Source organism: Dendroctonus ponderosae, unplaced genomic scaffold, assembly GCF_020466585.1.
Source record: "Dendroctonus ponderosae isolate FM_Combo_2020 unplaced genomic scaffold, Dpon_F_20191213v2 Dpon_F_20191213_6, whole genome shotgun sequence".
Lineage (NCBI taxonomy): Eukaryota > Metazoa > Arthropoda > Insecta > Coleoptera > Curculionidae > Dendroctonus > Dendroctonus ponderosae.
Genome location: NW_026018814.1, coordinates 11,154,214 through 11,174,786, shown reverse-complemented (window position 1 = coordinate 11,174,786; position 20,573 = coordinate 11,154,214). Strand labels below are relative to the sequence as shown.

The 20,573-nt window shown below is 32.7% G+C and overlaps 3 protein-coding genes across 6 annotated transcripts in view; 1 reads left to right on the top strand and 2 right to left on the bottom strand.

Annotated features, from left to right (window-relative positions):
* Positions 1 to 35: 35 nt before the first annotated feature.
* LOC109545150 (basic salivary proline-rich protein 1) lies at positions 36 to 7,489 on the bottom strand. 3 transcript variants are annotated; one of them, XM_019915668.2, is made up of 12 exons: positions 7,364 to 7,489; positions 6,974 to 7,058; positions 6,811 to 6,899; positions 6,668 to 6,750; positions 6,487 to 6,611; positions 5,255 to 5,381; positions 5,051 to 5,193; positions 4,831 to 4,989; positions 1,808 to 2,665; positions 1,500 to 1,598; positions 576 to 680; positions 36 to 497 (listed from the first exon to the last, which is right to left on the bottom strand). In XM_019915668.2, exons 2-12 carry the CDS (start codon positions 6,995 to 6,997, stop codon positions 468 to 470), a joined length of 1,842 nt encoding a protein of 613 aa, XP_019771227.1. In that variant the 5' UTR covers positions 6,998 to 7,058; positions 7,364 to 7,489; the 3' UTR covers positions 36 to 467. The 3 variants fall into 3 exon arrangements, with proteins under 3 accessions (XP_019771227.1, XP_019771226.1, XP_019771228.1); XM_019915667.2 differs by having other exon boundaries at positions 7,117 to 7,488; XM_019915669.2 differs by lacking the exon at positions 7,364 to 7,489 and adding an exon at positions 7,122 to 7,354.
* A 332-nt stretch (positions 7,490 to 7,821) lies between these two features.
* LOC109545151 (adenylosuccinate synthetase) lies at positions 7,822 to 19,589 on the top strand. 2 transcript variants are annotated; one of them, XM_019915670.2, is made up of 10 exons: positions 7,822 to 8,069; positions 12,195 to 12,297; positions 16,066 to 16,168; positions 16,386 to 16,568; positions 16,687 to 16,892; positions 16,949 to 17,103; positions 17,183 to 17,351; positions 17,449 to 17,531; positions 17,658 to 17,778; positions 17,834 to 19,589. In XM_019915670.2, exons 1-10 carry the CDS (start codon positions 7,923 to 7,925, stop codon positions 17,884 to 17,886), a joined length of 1,323 nt encoding a protein of 440 aa, XP_019771229.1. In that variant the 5' UTR covers positions 7,822 to 7,922; the 3' UTR covers positions 17,887 to 19,589. The 2 variants fall into 2 exon arrangements, with proteins under 2 accessions (XP_019771229.1, XP_048523399.1); XM_048667442.1 differs by lacking the exons at positions 7,822 to 8,069; positions 12,195 to 12,297 and adding an exon at positions 15,152 to 15,173.
* Positions 19,590 to 20,035: 446 nt separating this feature from the next.
* LOC109545152 (homeobox protein vab-15) overlaps positions 20,036 to 20,573 on the bottom strand; it is a 1,535-nt gene continuing 997 nt past the window's right edge. The window contains exon 2 of the mRNA XM_048667282.1: positions 20,036 to 20,493. Coding sequence (XP_048523239.1) covers positions 20,036 to 20,493 — 458 coding nt within the window. The remainder of the gene's footprint in view (positions 20,494 to 20,573) is intronic.

Below are 20,573 nucleotides of genomic sequence, written 5' to 3'. Positions count from 1 at the left end.
AAATTATGTAATCTGTATTAATAAAACACCATTGATATTTTGAAAACTTTGTGCATTTAATATGTATAAGTAATTTCATTTTACAGCACAATTTGCTTGGTAAATAATTTACAAGCTTGAATATAACGAGTTGCTAATCTATATTAGTAAATATAACATAAAAGAAAGCTTGAGGATTATAAATTTTGCCTATAAAACCAAGCTATACGTTAACGTATAAAAACATCAATAAAAATTAAAAAAATATAAAAAGTTTGTACTAGAAAGAAGCTACAAATCAAATTTCAACCCTAAAGACTAGAAGCGGTTTTTCGTTCACAAAAATATGTCCTATATAAAACAAGAAATTTAACAACACTAGAACTTGATATTAAAATTTCATAATAGATAACATTAAGACATTTAAATGTTCTGGATAAAGACTTGATCTTATTTGCTGCTAGATTTTATTAAGTTAATTCAGCTTCTTATTGGAAGGAATGGCCTTGGTTTTGATCCTGGAATAAATTATTCGATTTTTTCTGCTTGATTCGCCTATGAGAAGACTGACTTGATGTTAAAAAAAAATAACTTACCGGTCTATGTAAAAGAGAACCTGCCAATGAACCCAAAATGCCTCCCATCGAACCCAGTCCTCCAATCGATCCCTCTCCACCAACTTGAGGAGGGTGAGGTTGTTGCTAGATAATAAAAGAGCGTATGTAACCTTGGGTTAGTTTTTTTTATTTTAAAGGTATTTCACTCTCTTGAACGTATACATTTCAAACATTTTTCTGAGCTTCGAAAAATCTCTATTTAAGTGGAAATTTGCAGGAAAGAGAGTTTTCATATGTCAAAAAACATGATTCAAAGCGTGTGCGATGCAAATCACACCTTGGACGGTTTGTTTTTATTTTGGTATTTCCTGCGGAAAGAAGCAATATTAAAAAGTAGCCTTTTTCAAATCTATGTCTTTAAACGTTTTTTCGGTCAGTTTGCAAATCGATTTTTTTCCGCAGGAAAGGCTCAAATTAAAAAACTTTATAGCTAAAACCCCCCTTTGTACATATCTTTCACACTCTCTTGAAATATTCACACATCGTTCATTACTCTGTATCCTGAGCGTAAGTGTCTTTGTAGAAAAGAGTTTGGCGATGATCTTGTAAATAATGCGGATCATTTTGGAAGGTTTTCACTTATTTTTCTTAACGTTGTTGCCTTGGACGACAGAAAAAATAGGATCCCTGCTACGTAGTTCTGGTAGTTCATTTTAAAAGAAAAAAGAGCTAACCACTTGAAACTTTTAATTTGATTTGTGACTAATTATAAATTGACTATTATATTGTTAAACTAAATTATATGTATTTTCTCGGATGCGTTGGCAAGTAGCATATACAATGTTTGCGATATGATTAGATATTAATTTGTTCTTAAGATAGGTCGTAAGATCTCTACTTTTACATTTTGTAGATAAATGCATCTGTAAAGTACAACGCTATTAAGATGTATTTATTACTCACTTGTTGTTGACCACCTCCGCCTGATAAAAGTCCTGACAGCAAAGACTCCATCGGTCCCCTTTGCTCCTGTTGTGGAGGATGAGGATACTGTCCATATTGCTAAGAATTTAATACAGTTACATTAGTTAAAACTGTAGTTAACGAAAGTATATTGTCAGATGTTAGTATACCAGGAATCGTATTAGCATTGATGTCAAGCAGATAGGAACCGTATGGTACATTTGTGTTCCTCAGTTTATTCATTATTATCAAATATTGGTGATTGTTTATTCACGCAAAACGCCCGACAAGTATATAAGTAAACTCACTTGTTGGGGATTCTGTGGAGGTCCAACATTCTGAACCACAGCGGCAGGATTTGTTTCCTGGATTGGTCTTGTACTGTCATGTTGCTCTTTAGCCATGCTCATAAATCCCTGCAGTAGATTTGCTAGCATATCTGTTCCCCCCTGCGGAGCAGAAGGGTTGTTTGCATTCGGAGCTTGCGGAGGTAAATTGGGTGGCTGGCCCGAATTGCTTGTATTTCCACCTGCGCTTAGGTTCCGCAGTATGTTGCTGAGCGCATCGTTATTTCCTTGGGTCTGGCTTTGTGGACCTTGATTTTGCTGAGGCTGACTGGGGGACGCCAAGCTAGATAATAAGCCAGCCAGTAGATCAGAGCCTTGGCTTTTATTCTGAGCATTAGCTGGTGGCTGATTTGGAGCTTGCGGGCCGTTCTGATCCTGCTTTGGCGAAAGAAGGCTGGATAGAATTCCAGATAATACGTCTGAGCCTTGCCCTTGACTACCTTGTGGCGGTGCTTGTCCCCCAGGTCCTGTCTGGGGAGCGTTTTGTCCCTGATTGCCTCCACTCACCAGACTAGATAACAGCCCGGATAATAAGTCTGATCCGCCAGATTGGGCATTTTGCGGTGGTCCAGGCGCGACATGTCCATCTGTTTTATTACTCAGCAAACCCATTAAAAGGCCCTCTAAAGGACCAGCATTTTGAGGAGGCGCTGCTGATCCTCCACTTTGAAGTGTGGGTTGGGGACCGGATGTTACGGTGCCTCCAGAACCAGCAATTAGATTGCTAAGAGCTGAATCTTGAGAATTTGAATTGCTCGTAGGCTGAGTGGGTATTTGAGATGTATCCTGAGTGGGGAGGTCAGGGTAGATTCCGTATCTCTGAAGTAAAAGCGTTATGGAGGTTAGTAATTTTGGGGATTTGGTTTATACAATATTGATCTTTTAGAAGGTACGAACAAAAAATCAATTTTTTTCTCAGATTTAAACGAATCGTTTGCGGGCTAATGTTTGTTTTGAAAGCTTTGTCTTATTTCTGCTCATAGAATATGAAATTAAAATTATGCAACATAATTTTGACGCCCCCTTGTACTAAGTAATTTATTGTTGCTTCCAATTTCTTAAAAATTTGTTAATTTCACAACACTGATAGGATAAATTCCAAAGAAAAATAAGGCAATGACGCTCATTTCTCTTTTACTTTTGGAAACATATTGTTTAAAACATTCATTTTATTTTTTATAGTATATTCTTGGCATGTAGATATTATTCTTAGGACTGATTTGCTCCCGATTTCGCAGCTTTATTTATTACTATGTGTTAGCGCCTAATTATGGTTTCCATTGGATGATTTAAAACTTGTTGCTTAAAATAAATTTTACTTAATTCAGGCTGAAAAGCCATCGGAAAAATTAAACAATGAAGGTGGTGATAGTTTATCACACACGAAACTGCAAAGAAAAATAATATTCAGGCCAAAAGATACACTATTAAAAAACATAATGTTTCATACCTTTTGTTTATTTCTATAATTGCGCTATACTTTGTTCATTGCATTAAATCAGAATTTTTTTTTGTAATATTTATTGATCTTTCATTTTGCTAAAATGATTCAATAATACTGAGGGTAACAGACAATTTCAATATTAATTACGAATTTTCTACGTCAACTTTGAAAATCAGGAGAGAAAGAATAAACAATCACCAATTTTCGTCTAGTTCTTGCAAACTATATTCAGCTAATTGTGCTCTTTACAGCAATTAATTATGTTTATAGATCCTTATACTCATACACAAAACGTGCAAAAACCCGAATCAATGTAAAATGTGCAAGTACAGAAGTTCCATTTCGCAGTGGTTTTAAAATATTTAATTTTCTTTTTAATTAATAGTTTTTATTTAAAAACAAGTTTGGGTTTTTTTGCAAATCTTAGATGCTTTCGATAAGTGCAGCAAAGCAGAAAATGCGACGAATTTAAGTTGTTTTTGAATTTTATTGCAATGAATTTGGTTGGCAATATTCAATGATTATTAATAAAAATAATAATAATCAATATGTTACTTTATCTATACTATAATATATTTACGGTTTAGTTGCAAAAATTTTATGTTTATTTTTATGTAACGTTAAATGAAAATGAGCTATTTATTACTACACTTAGCTAAAGTTTAAGAAAAGTCTCAAATGACGATTAAGAAGATAAGTTTGCTCTCTTGAGAATCTTTCAATCGGCCGTTCGGAACTATCGATCAATCGCGATAATTCAGTCACGTAAATTATTAGCTCGGTTACGAAGAACCTTACAATAGAAAAAATGACCACTATATTTAAATGCTGCGAAAATTACTGTTGTACCAGTTCAAATCTTGATATTGCAGTCAATCTGATCTGGAATTATAGATCTGTTTCTTCTGCAATTTAAACTAAATACATTATTTATTTATAGAATACTCAATTTTTATTATTATATGTATTATTACATATAATAATAAAAAGTGAGTTATTTCCATGATTAACATATATTAGAAGACAATTCTACTGATTCAATCTGTATATATTTTTTTCTTGCTTTATATACCTAGTACCATTTTCTAAATGTTCGTTATTATTAAAAAAACCACTGCGAGGACTCACGAAGTTACATACAGTTAGATGTTAATAGCATAAAGCAATTCAACAAGTCAGAGCTAAATTGAAACAAAAAAATTATTGAAATGTTCAATCAAACTAATTCTTGTAAATGCAAGAATAAACTAAATATTAAGCTTTATGACTGGAACTTTCGAACTAGAGCAAATCCAAAAATTATTTACATCATGCAAAAACAAATCATGCCAACGGATCTTGCAAATAAATTTACCATGCCAAATACCAAAAAAATGGATGATTGTTTATTTTGAATTTTATACTGAAATTTTGACTGCAATTTATTGATCGATTACATTGCTCCCACCTTATTAGTCTTCATTTATCGGCCAAAAAATTAGATAATAAGCAAATACTCAACAAAAAAAAATTGTTATTTTATCTTATATTAAGCGCTTACCGCATTTTGCGGTGCATATCCTTGAGGCTGCTGATTCGGCTGACCACTTGAACTTAAAATGCTACCCAATAGTTTTTCTGCAGCTCCACTCTTGATAGCACCGGCCAATATATCTTGAGCCTGCTCAAAGATGCCGCCAAATTGGGATTGCGGTTCGGCCTAATGTTTAATTACCAAAAGATATTCATTTACAATAATTGTGAACTAGAAAACTACTTACTCCTGGAGGTGGAGGAGGAGCATACCCTCCGTAATTTGGAGGTGGAGCCCCATAAGCACCAGGTGGCGGCCCATATTGAAATTGAGGAGCACCTTGAGGACCTTCGGCGTTTACTTGGGAAGATTGACTAGATGTTTCGTTTCCTGCAACAAAATTTAACGAGTTTTAATTTGAGCCGAAGACTTATTGACAGATTGTTGTTACCAGGAAGCGGAATTCCTTCAAACGATATCAGAGTTAACGCGACGTCGCCGTCTACTAAAAGATGGGATACTTCTTGATAAGGAATTCTGTGAGGGAATTCACAGAAATGTTGTCCATTAACAGCAATCTGGAATTTAAGAAGACTTTTCAACGGTTTTATTTGTTAAAAATGTAATCGGCAAACAAATTTAGACAAAAAATAACGGCATTTAGCTGAAGGTTTGATAATATTTTACATTACATTAAAAACTACTTGATTTATAGCTTGGCCCTGCTTTAAAATTACTTCATAGCTTTTGTACGAATAAATTTAGTGACTAACATTTTGCGAGTTCCTGTAATTATCAAAAATTTATCATATTCAAATATAGATTTTACCACAGGCGATTTACAAGTTACCAGGAAGTAAACCTACATTTTATATTATTTCAATTAGAATTTAGTCAATTCGTTGAAAATTAGACATTGTCTAATACAGAACTTAACATTGAAGATATTTAAAGTTACAGTCAGCAAAAAAAATATTAAACAAGTAATGGAAGATCAAAACGTACCAACCAGTTTTAAATACTTACTATGATTAAAACAAATAAGAATCGATACGAATAATTTACTAAAGAAATGTAGGTGTCAATAAATGGTTTTTATTTCGGTTTTTATTTCTAGCAAATTAAAAAATGTTTTTGGTATCTTTCCACTCAATAAATAAATTGCCTCGTTTATTGCATAAAATATAACTCCGGCAGTTTTTTTCATAAGGATGCAAGTTAACATTTTCAACAATTAAGGTAAAAAGTAATACTTAATTAAAATTTTAACTCGTAATGGAATATTTTACTGAACATTTTTTTCTGGAAAACGAGGCCTAATACGAGAAATGGTTAAGTGAAAAATATAGCTATTTTATTAGCTTTTCTTTAAAAAGATAATGAAATTGTAACAAACTACAGTGTTTAGGCAATAAGTTCTCTTCTCTAAGGGAGACTTTTTCAAATAATTCGACAACGGCTGTAGCTACGATAAAAATGCCAAAGACAAAAGGATTTTAAAATAAACGTCGAATTTAAACGTTGGCAATATTTTGATTTATTAAACTGTGATAAAATTAGATAAAATTATCACACAAACAGTTGTGCAAAAAGTTTATAGTGTAGAACAAACTTAACTGAAACTAATGTGCGCTATGCCAGAGTGTTGCTAGCAGAAAATGAGGAGTCTAATTACTTACTTACCTTGTAATGTTGAGGATCCACCAGGATAATAATTTCAAAGCTTTGCGCCTGACCAATAGGCAATTTTCCACTGCCTTGTTCATCACCCCAAGCGCCCCCCTTGTAAATGTTTCTAGCAATGTAGCCTACAAGTGAAAGCAAAGAAATAGAGAAAGTTTGAGTAAATCTGCAAATCCCTTACCTTGGTTGAACCTCACAGAAACGTGCAAAGCTGTATCATCCCTGGGCTTAGCATTTGGACCAGTTGCCAAGTTAATGTTAAACCTGCAAACGAGTCAAACTTGTATTCTATTAAATTAGTTTAGATTCTAATGTATTGTTTACCTATCGCTATCTGGATGAGTTACTCCTTGAAACCTGAGCATTTTCCCTGCCTGCAGTCCTGAAGGAACTTCGCCGACGAATGGCAATTCCTAGAAAGGAATCCTCTATGAAAATGCCACTTTAAAGCAGTAATATTTCACTCAATTGTTTAGCAAATACTTACAGGATTAACAATAGGTTCAGCCATACTGCGATCACTTGATCAGTGTAAATGGCAATTTTCTGAATATATTCACCTGTATGTATACCTAAAAAGAAAATATTTTAGTACGTACTAGTCACGGGATTTAATTGATATTATTTTACGTTACGTTAAAAATGCTGAAAGCGTAGTAATTTTAAACGCTCGAAATGATTGGATACAACAGTGAGGAAGATATCGCCTTGAAACTTGGAATAAAGTGATGTAATTTCTATTTATACGGATTTATTAACGATTTTAAGAAACAGGGTCTATTTGGCTCATCGCCGAAAATAACTTCAAAGAATCGGCTCGATTCCTTTTAAAGTGGAAACTTTGAGTGGTTTTGTGGGTATGTAAACTAATGCATACCTTGTGAAAATTTCAACTTCAAACACAGTGGTTCATTTATTGATAATTTACAATAATAAATACTGAAAACATCAGCAATCTTAACCTGAGATTGTCAGAAACAGCTGTTTTGTCATTGCCACATGACGTCTATTAATTAGTACAGATTACAGAAACTATCGGTGCAGGTAGAAGGAAGTGTCGACTTAACCTAACAGATGTCTCTGTAGGAAAAACCTTTACGTACGTTGTCACACTGCCTCAATTTTCTGAAATTGCTCAGTGGGTCGTCTTCTTAGGATAAAAATCCTACATATATTGTCCGCAAATGCAAAGTTCCTAAAGTGATGATCGGCATTGCGGTATCTTAGTAGTAATGTTTTCATTTATTAATACAAAACAAGCGCTTTTAATAGAGAGTGAAACGATTGTTGATGGAGTTTTTGTTTACAACATGGCAACAACGGAATTCAAAATCAGCAATGGCGACAGTCACATTTTTCAGTTCAGTTTCATGCAGCTCGTGTTCCTTGCGCTTGTAGGTTAGATCGTTTGTTGTAAAAAAAACCAAAAAATAAACATGAACGGGTCTCCTAGAAAAAAACAGCGTACTGATGTTCAAGAAAGCATCGTGACTGTGATTTTGGGGGCACAATGGGGCGATGAGGGCAAGGGAAAAGTGGTAGACTTGCTGGCTACCACTGCCGATGTAGTTTGCCGGTGCCAAGTGAGTTATGCAATATTTTGATACAAATTTGTTCCCAATGTTTGCGATGTATTGTTTAAATAACACTTAACGAAACTGTTTTTCTCATAGTGAGCTTATGAGCCCTTGACATGGTGCAATAGATCTGCATTTCATTAAACTTCACTCAAAATCATTTGGTTGTTTTCAGTCACTGTCACGAAAATCATCTGACTACCTATTTTGAATTATGATTTAAACGTTTAAACCATTTGTTTCAGATATTTTTAGATATATTTGCTGCATGTGAACGAACGTTAATAATGCAGTGTAAATTTTTGATGTTTTAAGACGCCTGTAATTTAGGTCCTTTTCAACATAAACCGATGTGGTTTTAGCTTGTTTAATGTTCAGGTTTAATTAACCGCAATTTTGTGACGAAAACGGTTCGCTATTTTTATTTATTATTGCTTACTGGTGTCAATCAAGTGTTCATCCTAAATGGAAATGACCTCTGTAGTGTGCCAAACACAAATATTGGCATCTGTTAGCATTACCAAAACATTGAAATTATTTTCTTACATTACATCGAATTAGGTAGTTCAAAGTGAAACTTAGCAATAGGTACATGCATCCGCTATTCCGCTATAAATGCAGGTTCACTCACAAATGCATTAGTATAGTAAATATCATTGGTGGAACCTTTGCCGCCCGCACTCTTTGTTTCCCGCTACGACACACATTTAGTCAGTGCACTTAGCATTTACAGCAGACTTTTTTTGTCTAATATATCCAAAGTATTAAAATGTGTAGGGTTATCACCGAAACTCAATACTTTATTTATAGATTTTTATCTATTTTTTTAATAATCTTAAACTACTTAATGTTAATGTGGGAGTCTGTGGAAGTGATACACACCATTCGCCAGTTGCTTGTAGCCACATTTTCTGCATTGATTCCACTTGCTCTTTCCGGTAATAGCAGCTACTAATCGTTCTTGGTGATGTTCCCTATTCAATTCTGCAATTTATCTGTAACGCTCTTTACAACTCTGCGTGCTTATATACATTTTGCTAGCTTCATCCAGGATTGCTACATCATTCTGAAGCAGTTTTTCTCTCAGCTCCGCTGAGCTGACTCCACAGATTAGGATATCCTTCACTAATCCATCTTTAAGGTCTCCAAACTCACAAGGAATTGCTAAATTTCTCAGTTCCGTAATGAACTGCTCTACCGTTTCATTCTCTGTTTGCTTATATGCCAGAAACTTGTGTCTCACAAACGTTAAGTTCTTCTTGAGCGTGAAATGTTCATCAAACTTTCTCAATAACGGTTGGATTCGATTGATTTCTTCTTGAAACACAAAGGTATTAAATATTCGCATACCTTCATCGCCAATCAGTGTTAAAAGTTGAACACACTGTGTGATTTCTGCCTTTTTACTGACTTCCGTTGCCAGCATGTACGTTTGGAATCTTTGTCTCCAGAACTTCCAATTTTCACTTAAATTTACAATCATTTTCATCGGTGGCATTCCTCTGAAGTCCACTTTGATTGAATTCGGCACAATATAAGCAAAATATATGAAGATGACACGGATTTCCCTGGATTATTTACTGTTCACGTGATTCTACCTATGACTGCGCCATGTTATATGTGGGAGTCTGTGGAAGTGATACACACCATTCATTAGTTGCTTGTAGCCACATTTTCTGCATTGATTCCACAGATTCCCAGATATAACACTTAATACAAGTCTTTTCATAAATAAATCTAAAATTCCGTTAACAGTAGCAACAGTCGAAAATTATCATTTTTGTATCAATAGATATTCCCATAATGCGATTGTTTGTTCACTAAATTTTTACTTGTACTTCTAGTTCTGGTCATTTTTATGAATGCAAACTGAAAGTTTTCATGTCCCTTTACCAGTTTTAATTGTTTCTTTTCTTTTCTCCATTCGCGAACCATTTTTGCTATTGGTGGACCAAAATGTCTTTCTCTTGCTCTGATTTATTTTTGTATTGCATAATTGTTCACATTTAGTTTATGCCTTACGTTATATTAAAGTCGTTTTTGTGTTACGCTCATTTTTCCAAGTTTTGCAATTTTTGCCATATTCAAATTTAGTTGCATATTAGTAAATTACACATTAACATGTGCAATGTATAGGTACCTAGTTTAATGATGAGATAAAGGAAATCGTCTTAGTTTCCAAAACCAAGATCCATGAAATGAAAAGTTTTCAACCAATATAAGAGCACAGTGTTGCACAAACTTAGTCATTTGCTTGTTCATAGAATGCGCAGCTGATTTTTTTGTATATAAAATCAGACGGTTGCAAAACAATCCACAATTAAAAAATATTAAAAAACCCAAATATCACAATTGATAAGTTTCACTTTTATTGCAATTGGGCTGCAAATGCACAAATGTTTACAGATCTTTTTGTCATAGAACATTGAACTCCCAATTTCTGTAGATTAATGCATTAATACTATTCTTTTATTTCTAAGTGTATCGTCTTTGGAATAAATGAATTGATTTATTGTGCCGGTTTATTTATACCTAAATGTGCGCTCTCTTCAATTTTTCTGATAGAAACCTTTCAATATGTTTTTATAGTAAAAGCTCATTAACTTTTGTATTTAGAATTATTTATTGATCTAAAAACAATACAGATTTATATCTAGAATTTATGTCTTCATTATTTTCTCGTTTTACGTCTTAAAGTTATCACGTCTTCTTTACGATTCATCAGTTCTACTACAGAAGGTCTTAAAGTGGTTAGACTCAGACAACATGATCAATATACACAATTTTTATTATAATTGTGCGGAATCTTCCATAGAAGATTTGTCATCAATATCCAACATTTTCAACTAAAAACTGCTTTAAAGTGGTTTGTAAATAGGCTGGTGATTTATCATTCATTTCATTTACATTGAAATACTTATTAATCAATTGCTGTTGTCGTTGGTTGAATATTGAAGATACCTAGTTTGGATATAAGTGAACAACATACAGGACCTGAGAGATGTACTCTCCTAACGACCAATTATTATTATTTTTTAACTTCTAAATAACAATTATTATACACCAATCCATATATCTAGATAATACTGAGTCTTAAGATAAATATTAAGAAATTTTGCAATTACAATGACTATCGAGTAACTCGTACATCAATCAACTTGGCAATAGATAAATTAGCTGAAACGAACGTTTGAAAAGTACTACTTACTTACTTACTACGTGTAAGAAAAACTGTTAAAAGTCCAAACAATACCACTGTTTAAGAGAAAAAATGAAAATGCACCTCAATATAAAGGATGCTGATAAGATAAACGGCGATAACGAAACTAATCGGTTAAAATATCGTCTACTTAAGTCTCCGAAGGCAATAGTTGATATCGCAAAAGCCAGCGAGTAGTCGATAAATACTACAAATACCTTTACAGTGCTAAAATACGAAAATAGAGAAATAATGAACAGAATTGAAAACGTCCGGTCGAACGAAAGAGGAAGTTAACGTTGCGCTGAAAACAATCGAAACTTTGAAGGCTGCCGAACCAGATGGTTTATTTCTTTAGATAATTAAAACGAATGAAGGCACAAGTTAATAAAGGAACGAACACTTTTATTCAGTAATCATGTTCTTATGTTCCAATAAAATACGAATTCATACAATATCGTCAGCTCTAGAAGTGTAGATGGTTCAATGTAGACGGCGAATTTCTGAATCGTCTTCGAGTTGCCGACGATATTGTCAGAAAACGTGATTTATGATCTAAACAATAATTCTAATACATTTTATCTTGCAACAAACACTAATAGAATCAAAATCAGGAACATACTCAAATCAACATCAATATACAGTTGGTGGAAAATGAATTAGAAATTGTTGAGGGATGAGAGAGGCACAAAAGCGAAATGAATGGCCAAGAATGGAAACAGCCTATTTCCGATAGGGGCTTGAAATAGGCGGGTCGAAACCGTGATACTTCTTATAAAAGTTGAATAGGTCAATATTACATTTTACTGGCACGTGTGTCGTTCTTGGGAAATTTTATTTTCATTTTTTCATTCATTCATTTTAATTTTACGAACTGTTACGAATTTTATCTGCCTTTGGGTGTTATATTAAAATGCTATTTGTATGTTTAGGGTGGAAACAATGCAGGTCACACTATTGTGGTGGATGGCATCGAATATGATTTCCACTTGTTGCCAAGCGGAATCATTCAACCCAACGTCAAATCGGTTATTGGTAAGTACACATTTAATGTAAATTATTGATGCATTTGTTAGCCTTTAGTGTTGTGTGCTAAATGTATGTACTTTTTCTCTAATTTATAAAGCTGTAGCTTATTTAGAATACATTAGTTGATTTGATTCAATTTATCAACCATTAGCATTGACTTAAAAGAACTACAATTACAATGTATCTTATGATACACGTTAGAGTATAAATAGGGTTCTCTGAAAAGGTTTTACCGGATTACTCTTAATGGCTGGTAACGACTTTTGAAATGCTATTATTAGTATATTATGTTTACATCAATTCAAGATATGCTTTATTCTCACAAAACATTTAATAACTCTTATGGACAATACCTACATGACTGTTAAAGTTTGTCCACCTAAAATTACGGGTTTTCTACAGGGCGTGCCCTAATACAAGTTAGGTCACGATAATATCAAAATTTTCAAAAAAATAATTTTAGTTAGAGTAAAAATTTATCTTTAAATTTTTTTTGGTGAAAAGAGTAGGAGGTTTAATATAGCAATAGATATCAGTAAAGCAAGAAATGTTAATAGGACGAATAGTCACAAGCCATAAACTAAACCTATCTCCTCATTTGAATTGCTCTTTAATTAAAATAATAAATGCTTTTTACACATGTGTTGTGCCTGCAATTCTGATTTAATCAAAAATACAAACCAGCAAATTAGTAAAAATGCAATTAATGCGGATGTCACTTATACAGGAAAGAATATATTTATGTTATCGTTAATTTTTGCGTAGTGTCAAAGCATTTCGTAAAACTTGATTTTCCAAGATTATCGGTTTAAGGAAAGCAAATGCAAGGTATTTTCGATATGAAGGGGACAGAGCTGTAATATCAATTGATAACAGAAAACTATAATTAATGTGGTGTTAAATTTAGCGGGTTTGGGACAATTGGAATGAAACTCTTTATTTAAAGAGCCGACGTTTCGACCATATATTTGGTCCGCTTCAAGGCTAAATAATAAATATAGGGGTATAAGAGGCGTTTGATTTCACAGATTCTTATGCCACATTATTGAAAATACAATTAAATATTTTTTGTTTAAGAAAATTAATATTTATTTTGTAAAAATCAAACTACCACATTAAATGCTTATTAACTGTAATAAAATAAACTTGATTAAAATTAATACATGTACAAGAGTATTATTTGCGTCGGTAGGTAGTGGATACCTAGATAGCTAAGGGTACCTAAGTTTATACCTTAATTATATCACTGAGCTCAGTATCGTAGGTATAGGAGACTTCACACGATTTTCTTTATGTAACTACATTTGTCATTAATTGTAGCTTCATTTAATCTACATTTTTGTCTAAATAGGTATATCGTTTTGTAATTTTTTAAAAATCTTACTTTAACTACCTTCCTACATATCGAACGCGATTTTTTTATATCAGAAGTCGAGGAATTTTAATGCAGTGGCATAGGCTGGTATAGACTTTTAGTAAATCGTTAAGTTTTGGTTATGAGTGATTGAGAGGTCTCATCGTACCTATGGCGGTTTTGAGAAGATTTTTCTTGCATAATTGCCTGGTTTTGAATAAGAAGCGAACACTTTGGTATGTATACCTATATCAAACAATCAACCTAATTTATTAAACTTACATCTACGTAATTCAGAATTCAGGCAAATAAATTCTCTTAAAATACCTATGTATCTCTCCGTTTCCATGCATGATAATTCTGTACCTTATTACTCATTCAAAACTTCCATAATATACCTTCATTTTCTCTGGTACCTATACATATCTACTTAACAATCTTAGCCTGTAAATAACCGAACTCTATTTACTTGCTGAGTATTGTGTGTACCTATGTGTGATTCCCTAAAATATAAAACTATCGAAATCTATTCGTGCAAATTCAACAGTGCTGTAATTTTACTTCAAATCTGTTTATTTAAACTTTTGAAGTCAATTTTTAGGTATTTTGAAGTTGAAGTTGGATTTATTAAGTATCAATTCAGTTGATTTGTCTGTCTACTTATCCCTTTTATATAGTTAGGCTCTGTTGTTTGGTTCGTTCGAAAACTGCGAAATCTCAATATAATTCAAATTATGCCTTTGTTGAAATTAGTATGTCCGTTAAAAAGTGACTTCTTACAGAGATTACTTTCGAATTAGCAAACACTTTGTGTATTAGTAGGGGTTTAATATCCTTTTGAGGGGTAAACAATTTCCAATTGAAGTTTCCATCCATGTCGCCCTCAATTTAAAAATAGCTCGGCGACCTTTGCGTTCGAGGAGACTCCTTGTTACATAATATCAAAATATTTATTAGTTTTGTGCCAAGCTCGCTGAAATTGCTCACGTACCTACCCAAATTATTTTTTAGGTCCAAAGTGTTAGAATTACATTTTATTTAATGAGTTTTAATTAAAAAGTTTTGTAATCCAAACCACTTATTGTTTGATACTACCGGAAACTTCCATTATATAAGAGTAGTTTTTATATGTTATTTTATATTCGTTAAATACTCCTCTCAAGATAATGCTAGTTTGTTTAAAAAAAAAAATTCCAATGTTATTTATTTAGAATTGAAAATATCCGACTGGCAAACGTAAGCACCGAAAATAGGTTTTACCAGTTAGGATGGGACAATAAGCATTCATTTGGTTCATATATCACTTATCATAAACATATAGGTTTTATATTTTTTGGCACCGAGTGATTACATTGGTAGACAAGTAAATGTTTTCAGTTATAAATGCCTGGCGATACCTTATGGAACTTGTGTCATAACATCTAAATTTTCAATGCAGTCTAAAACTTTCAATTTAGTAGAGTAACAGACATACCAACTTTTCCATTTCTTTTAGAGTAGTTGCATACGTTTCTATCTAAAAAGAGTCGTTAGTTTTTAGTAATATTTGTTAAGCCAATTTTAATGGGCTTATTTTATGGCAATAGTTTTAAATTAACAGCGTGTAACCTACTTCCACAGTTGATAATTCGATTCGATATGTACCTAATGCCTGCAATTATTTGCTTAATGCAATAACGATTTCAAAACATGCTAACACAGCTTGCAAAATAAAGGTATTTTGCTTACAAAAATCGGAGAAAGCGTTTTATAAAATAAGCTTCTTGAACATTTTCATTCTGTTACCATTAGACATAATTATATTTCTACTTGCGTGGCACAAAAAGGAACCTGGCTGCAACGATTTCAATTTACTTTTAACTAACTTTATGGCCTGACGACATCACATCACTGTTATTACCTACGACAAGCTGCACGCTATGTTATTAGTAAACGGATTTATTTATCTTTATGCCAATAGCCATTATTTCAAATATTGTTTGGATAGTTTTAACACAATTTGCAATACCTATCATTAAACTCAGATACATTGTTTCCCAGTTGCTGCAATAAACTTTAAATTATAGTTGAGCTTGGAAATTATTTAATAGACTTTGGAAACTTAAAACGTTAAGTTTTCATCGTTTTACTGAATTATTCCGAAAAGGGCAGTTTAAAATATTAATACCTTTAAATTTATTTATATAAATAGGCGGTTACAAACATACAAAACAAGTTTTTTCTAGTTACCTGAAAATATGCTGCAAGGTTTTTTATTTAATTATATTACAATTTTTTCACAATTTGTCTAGGAAAATTTGCAATAGTTACTATATCTACATATAAGTAGAAGCTATTTACCGTCTGTGTTTCAAAGATCGTTAAATTTACGCTTCCACGTAAACTAATCTGAAAGTATAATTTAATGTTTTTAATTTCAGGCAATGGAGTAGTGATTCACCTACCACAGCTGTTTGATGAAATTGAAAAAAATGTGAAAAAGGGCATGAAAGACTGGGAACAACGATTGATCATTTCCGATAGGTAGGTTGATATTTGGACTTATCCAGTAACGATGGGTGTTCAAATCGTTCCTGAAATGCGTGTTTCTTTTAATTTTTGAAGACACAACCCGCCGTTTAAGTCCCCTTATATAATATGCTTACAAACTTGCGCTGTTTAATACAGAAATAAACTTAAAATTTCTTCATTAGATTTATGCTATTGTTCATTTATAAATGGCGAAATGTTCTGTTTTTAGGGCACATTTAGTATTCGATTTTCATCAAGCTGTTGATGGGCTGCAAGAGCAGGAAAAGAATCAGAAAGGCCAAGGGCTTGGAACCACCAAAAAGGGAATTGGTCCGACATATTCATCAAAAGCCACTAGAAATGGAATTCGTGTGGGAGACCTTTTAGGGGATTTCGAAAAGTTCAGAGAAAAGTGCGTATACATTTTTAATAAACACATAAATACATATATTAAGCCAGTTTCAAGTTGATTGCAAATCATCAGGCAATAACTGCGGTTAATGTATTATTGTTTTCATTATATTATTTAGATTCAAGACCTTGGTCGCAACCTACGAGAGGATGTTTCCGAATCTTCAAGTGAACATAGAGGATGAGTTGGTACGATATGAAAAATACGCCATAAAAATTAAACCTCTGGTATACGACACGGTTTCCTTCCTTGATAAAGCCATTAGGGAAGGTAAGAAGATCTTGGTTGAAGGTGCCAACGCAGCAATGTTGGACATCGACTTTGGTAAGTCATTTTGATGGTTGCAACTCAATTTTTTATTGATCTTATGTATATTGCAGGTACTTACCCATATGTTACTTCGTCTAATTGTACAGTGGGCGGTGTTTGCACGGGATTGGGAATTTCTCCTATAAGAATAAGCACCATCGTTGGTGTGGTAAAGGCTTACACGACGAGAGTTGGAGATGGACCATTTCCTACAGAACTTAGCAATGTAAGTGAGATATTTGTCTCAATTTATAAACTTCTTCCAGTAATAATGGTTGATAAGTGACATTCTATTATTCGCATAGGAAATAGGAGACCTAATGCAAGAAAGGGGCGGAGAAATTGGCGTCACGACAAAGAGGAAAAGGAGATGTGGTTGGTTGGATGTATTCCTATTGCAGTACACCAATATGATTAATGGCTATACAGCTTTCTGTGTTACAAAACTGGACATTTTGGACACACTGAAAGAAGGTAAGTTCAGGATGTAACAAACTGAATTGATGGAACTTTTTTGTGTAATTACATTTGATATATTTTATTTTAATACATTGATTTGCTTTGGTTTCAGTAAAAATAGCTGTGGGTTATAATTTGAATGGCAAAAGAATTCATTACATGCCTTCTACTGCTTCAGACTTGGCCAAAGTAGAGGTGAGAACGAAATCAAATAATTTTACGTCATTTTAGTTTCAAAATATGAATTACGATGAAATATCAAAAAAGTAAATTCAAAATATTTTCATTTTTTTGGTGACATGCAATTTATTTACCTTTCAGTGTGAATATATTACATTGCCAGGCTGGGAAGCTAGCACTGAAAATGTGAGGGAGTTTAGCGATCTGCCGAAAAACGCTCAAAGCTATATAAATAAAATTGAAGAATTAGTGGGAGTTCCAAGTAAGTTTATTCACTACTTATCGTTTTCATTTCTAAACTAATGCTTTTGTTACAGTTAAATGGATTGGAGTAGGAAAGGGAAGAGAATCAATAATAAAAATCAACTAGCGTGAGTAGCCAATCGCGCTAGTTGATTTTGATTTATTTATGATTACGTATTCATTATTAAGGTGTAAAAGAAATTGTAAAATAGCTGTTATTATAGTTCGGAAGCGCAAATTACTTTATTTAGTTGGTAGAAAGCAATTCACATACGTCGCATAAAGTATTACTAAATAATTAATGCCTAATTAATCAAGAAATTTTGAGAATAAATATTCCTTAGGATATTGCATATTTACTGAAATAAATCCTATAAATAATTTTGAAGATACTTCAAGATAAGTAAGTTTCATTCATGATTTAATAATGAACAGAAAATAGAGTATTAAAAGTCAAATAGTGTTATTCGCATTATGTTGTTATATGTTATAGGCATTATATAAATTAAAAAGTTATTTTTTGCCTAAGTAGTTACCATGCTGTTGGAAGCTGCCCTTTTCTTTTACTAAAATTAATTTCTATTAATAAAATTTTAACGCTGACCTGAATTTTGACGCTTTAAAGCTGACTATTGTAATTTATTGTGTCTGGATCATATAAGTTTTTTGTTGGGCGGATATTGCATAGTTATTTTTGCTTCAAATTTGATTCACATACCGAAGCTACTGCATATTTTAAATTGCAGAATTTAACTTAGAAAAGATAAAAATGATGAAGACTAAAGTAAATTCGCCTGAAGTATATTGATGGGTCAGCAAATAAAAGCTATTTCTAATGGATTATGATTATCACTTTTTCTTTTGTAATAATGATTAAGTATTCTCTGTTCTGTGTTTTATTATTGCAAGCCAAATCTCTTTCGCACATAAAGGTAACCACATGAACTAGAATGTTTTGGTTGTATGTTCTACTTAGTTTAAATTGTTGAAACTGAATATAGCGGATACCGACATTTCTTAATTGAGGATTTGTTAGTTCGGGTGTTGATACAGAGATATAAGATATCATATCAAACTTTGGAAAGCCATTTAATGCTTTTTAGCTAACGTTTTAGGAAAATCGTAGTTTTTCCAAATATTATTGCGATTTACAAGAAATCTAATTTTGCTCACCAAAAACTGAAACTAAGTTTTAGGTGTTTCCGTCATTTTAAATATTCCGTCAAAGTTTCCGTCATATTAAAAATTATTATATTCGAGTAGTCTTGTTCAATGTTTTATTTTAGATTTGACGTTTTTGTTTTAAAAGAACTTTTTAGATTCAATTTGAGTATAACTTTTTATATATGTATATTATTAATTTTTCCAAAAATATACGTAAACTTTGTCCGTTATTTTAAATAAAATTATTTTCTTAGGAGATGTATTAGTATTGGGAAGTATACGGAACCAGATCAATCAATACCTTACATCTTTTTAATGTTAGAATTAGGAATATAATATTTTTGCAGTTCTGCGGCAATAATTACCCAATGTTTTTTTGAACCACAAAGTTGTTTATGATAAACTTGGTTCAATAAGCTAGTAAGTGGCTTATGGAAGTATTACCCAGACTACAGAAATGGTTTTATTTTATAAAAATAATATATTTTTGATGCTAATGTATTGAACTAATTTTTGTGATTTATTCGTAATTTTCTGTTTGATTTTTTCACGTACAGAACACAAGTTTCTAAGTAACTTTAATCACCAAACTGTAATATTATATTAGATCTTCTCGAAATATGTGAAACAATAATTGTTACTTAATAAAGTAGGGAAATATCCAAAGTATTGTAATTTTTTATCGCACAGTGATCGTCAACCAGTCAGGGGCGCTATAAAAAAACATATCTTTTTGCTCCCATATTGGCCCGCCAAGGTCACCTGTGCTGTAAGTGCTCTCCAAGTCACAAAATTATTGATAATTTTTCCTCCTGATTTAAGATTACTAAACTCCGGTGATCATCTCGCTAGGAGGCTTCCGTAATCCTTTTCTCAAAGGTGTCTCAAAAAGGCAACAGGAAGATTTCAAGAAGAAGGTAAAATTGTACTAAATCGTTAATTGCTGGAGCCAGTTCTTGTCATTATTCTGGACTAAATTTATTCATAGCTTATTTAATTTAAAATTGTTGAATGTGAATGCTTAAAAATTATTCATTATAAGGAGGTACTTGAAAAGTTCTTAAACGATTATAAATAAACAGAACCAGGACAAAAGCTATCCAAAGTTTATTTCATGAATTATCGTTTTTATTCGTATCACTATTTACAGATGGTAGAAATACTGGAAAGCCGCTTGTTACAAAATATTGATTAGAAATGTGGTTATTTTGGAAAATGTCAGTAACATTTCGAGGGAATGGATTAACATAATTCGTTGAAAAGTCTAGAGGTACACTGTTAAACTCCGATTTAATATTGGTAACTAGCGCTTGCTGATTTGGTCTGCTTTCTGAAGAATCATTGCTGCCACAGTGAATTCTTGTAAGTTTCTCCTCATTTACACCATCCAGGGGGACATTTTTCTCATCCTTTGTCTTGAAATCTCCAATTACTCCATTTCTTTCCCGTCTCTCTCGGGCCCTTCGATTTTGAAACCAGATTTTCACTCGTATATCGGCGAGTTGCAATTTCTTAGACATGACAATGACTTCTTCGCTACTGAGATAAGGACTTTCGTTGAATTTTTGCTCTAAAAGCGAAAGTTGATAACTGGTGAACGGTATTCGAGGATGGCGTCCAAGTTGTCGTTTTTGGACGTTATTTTTTTGA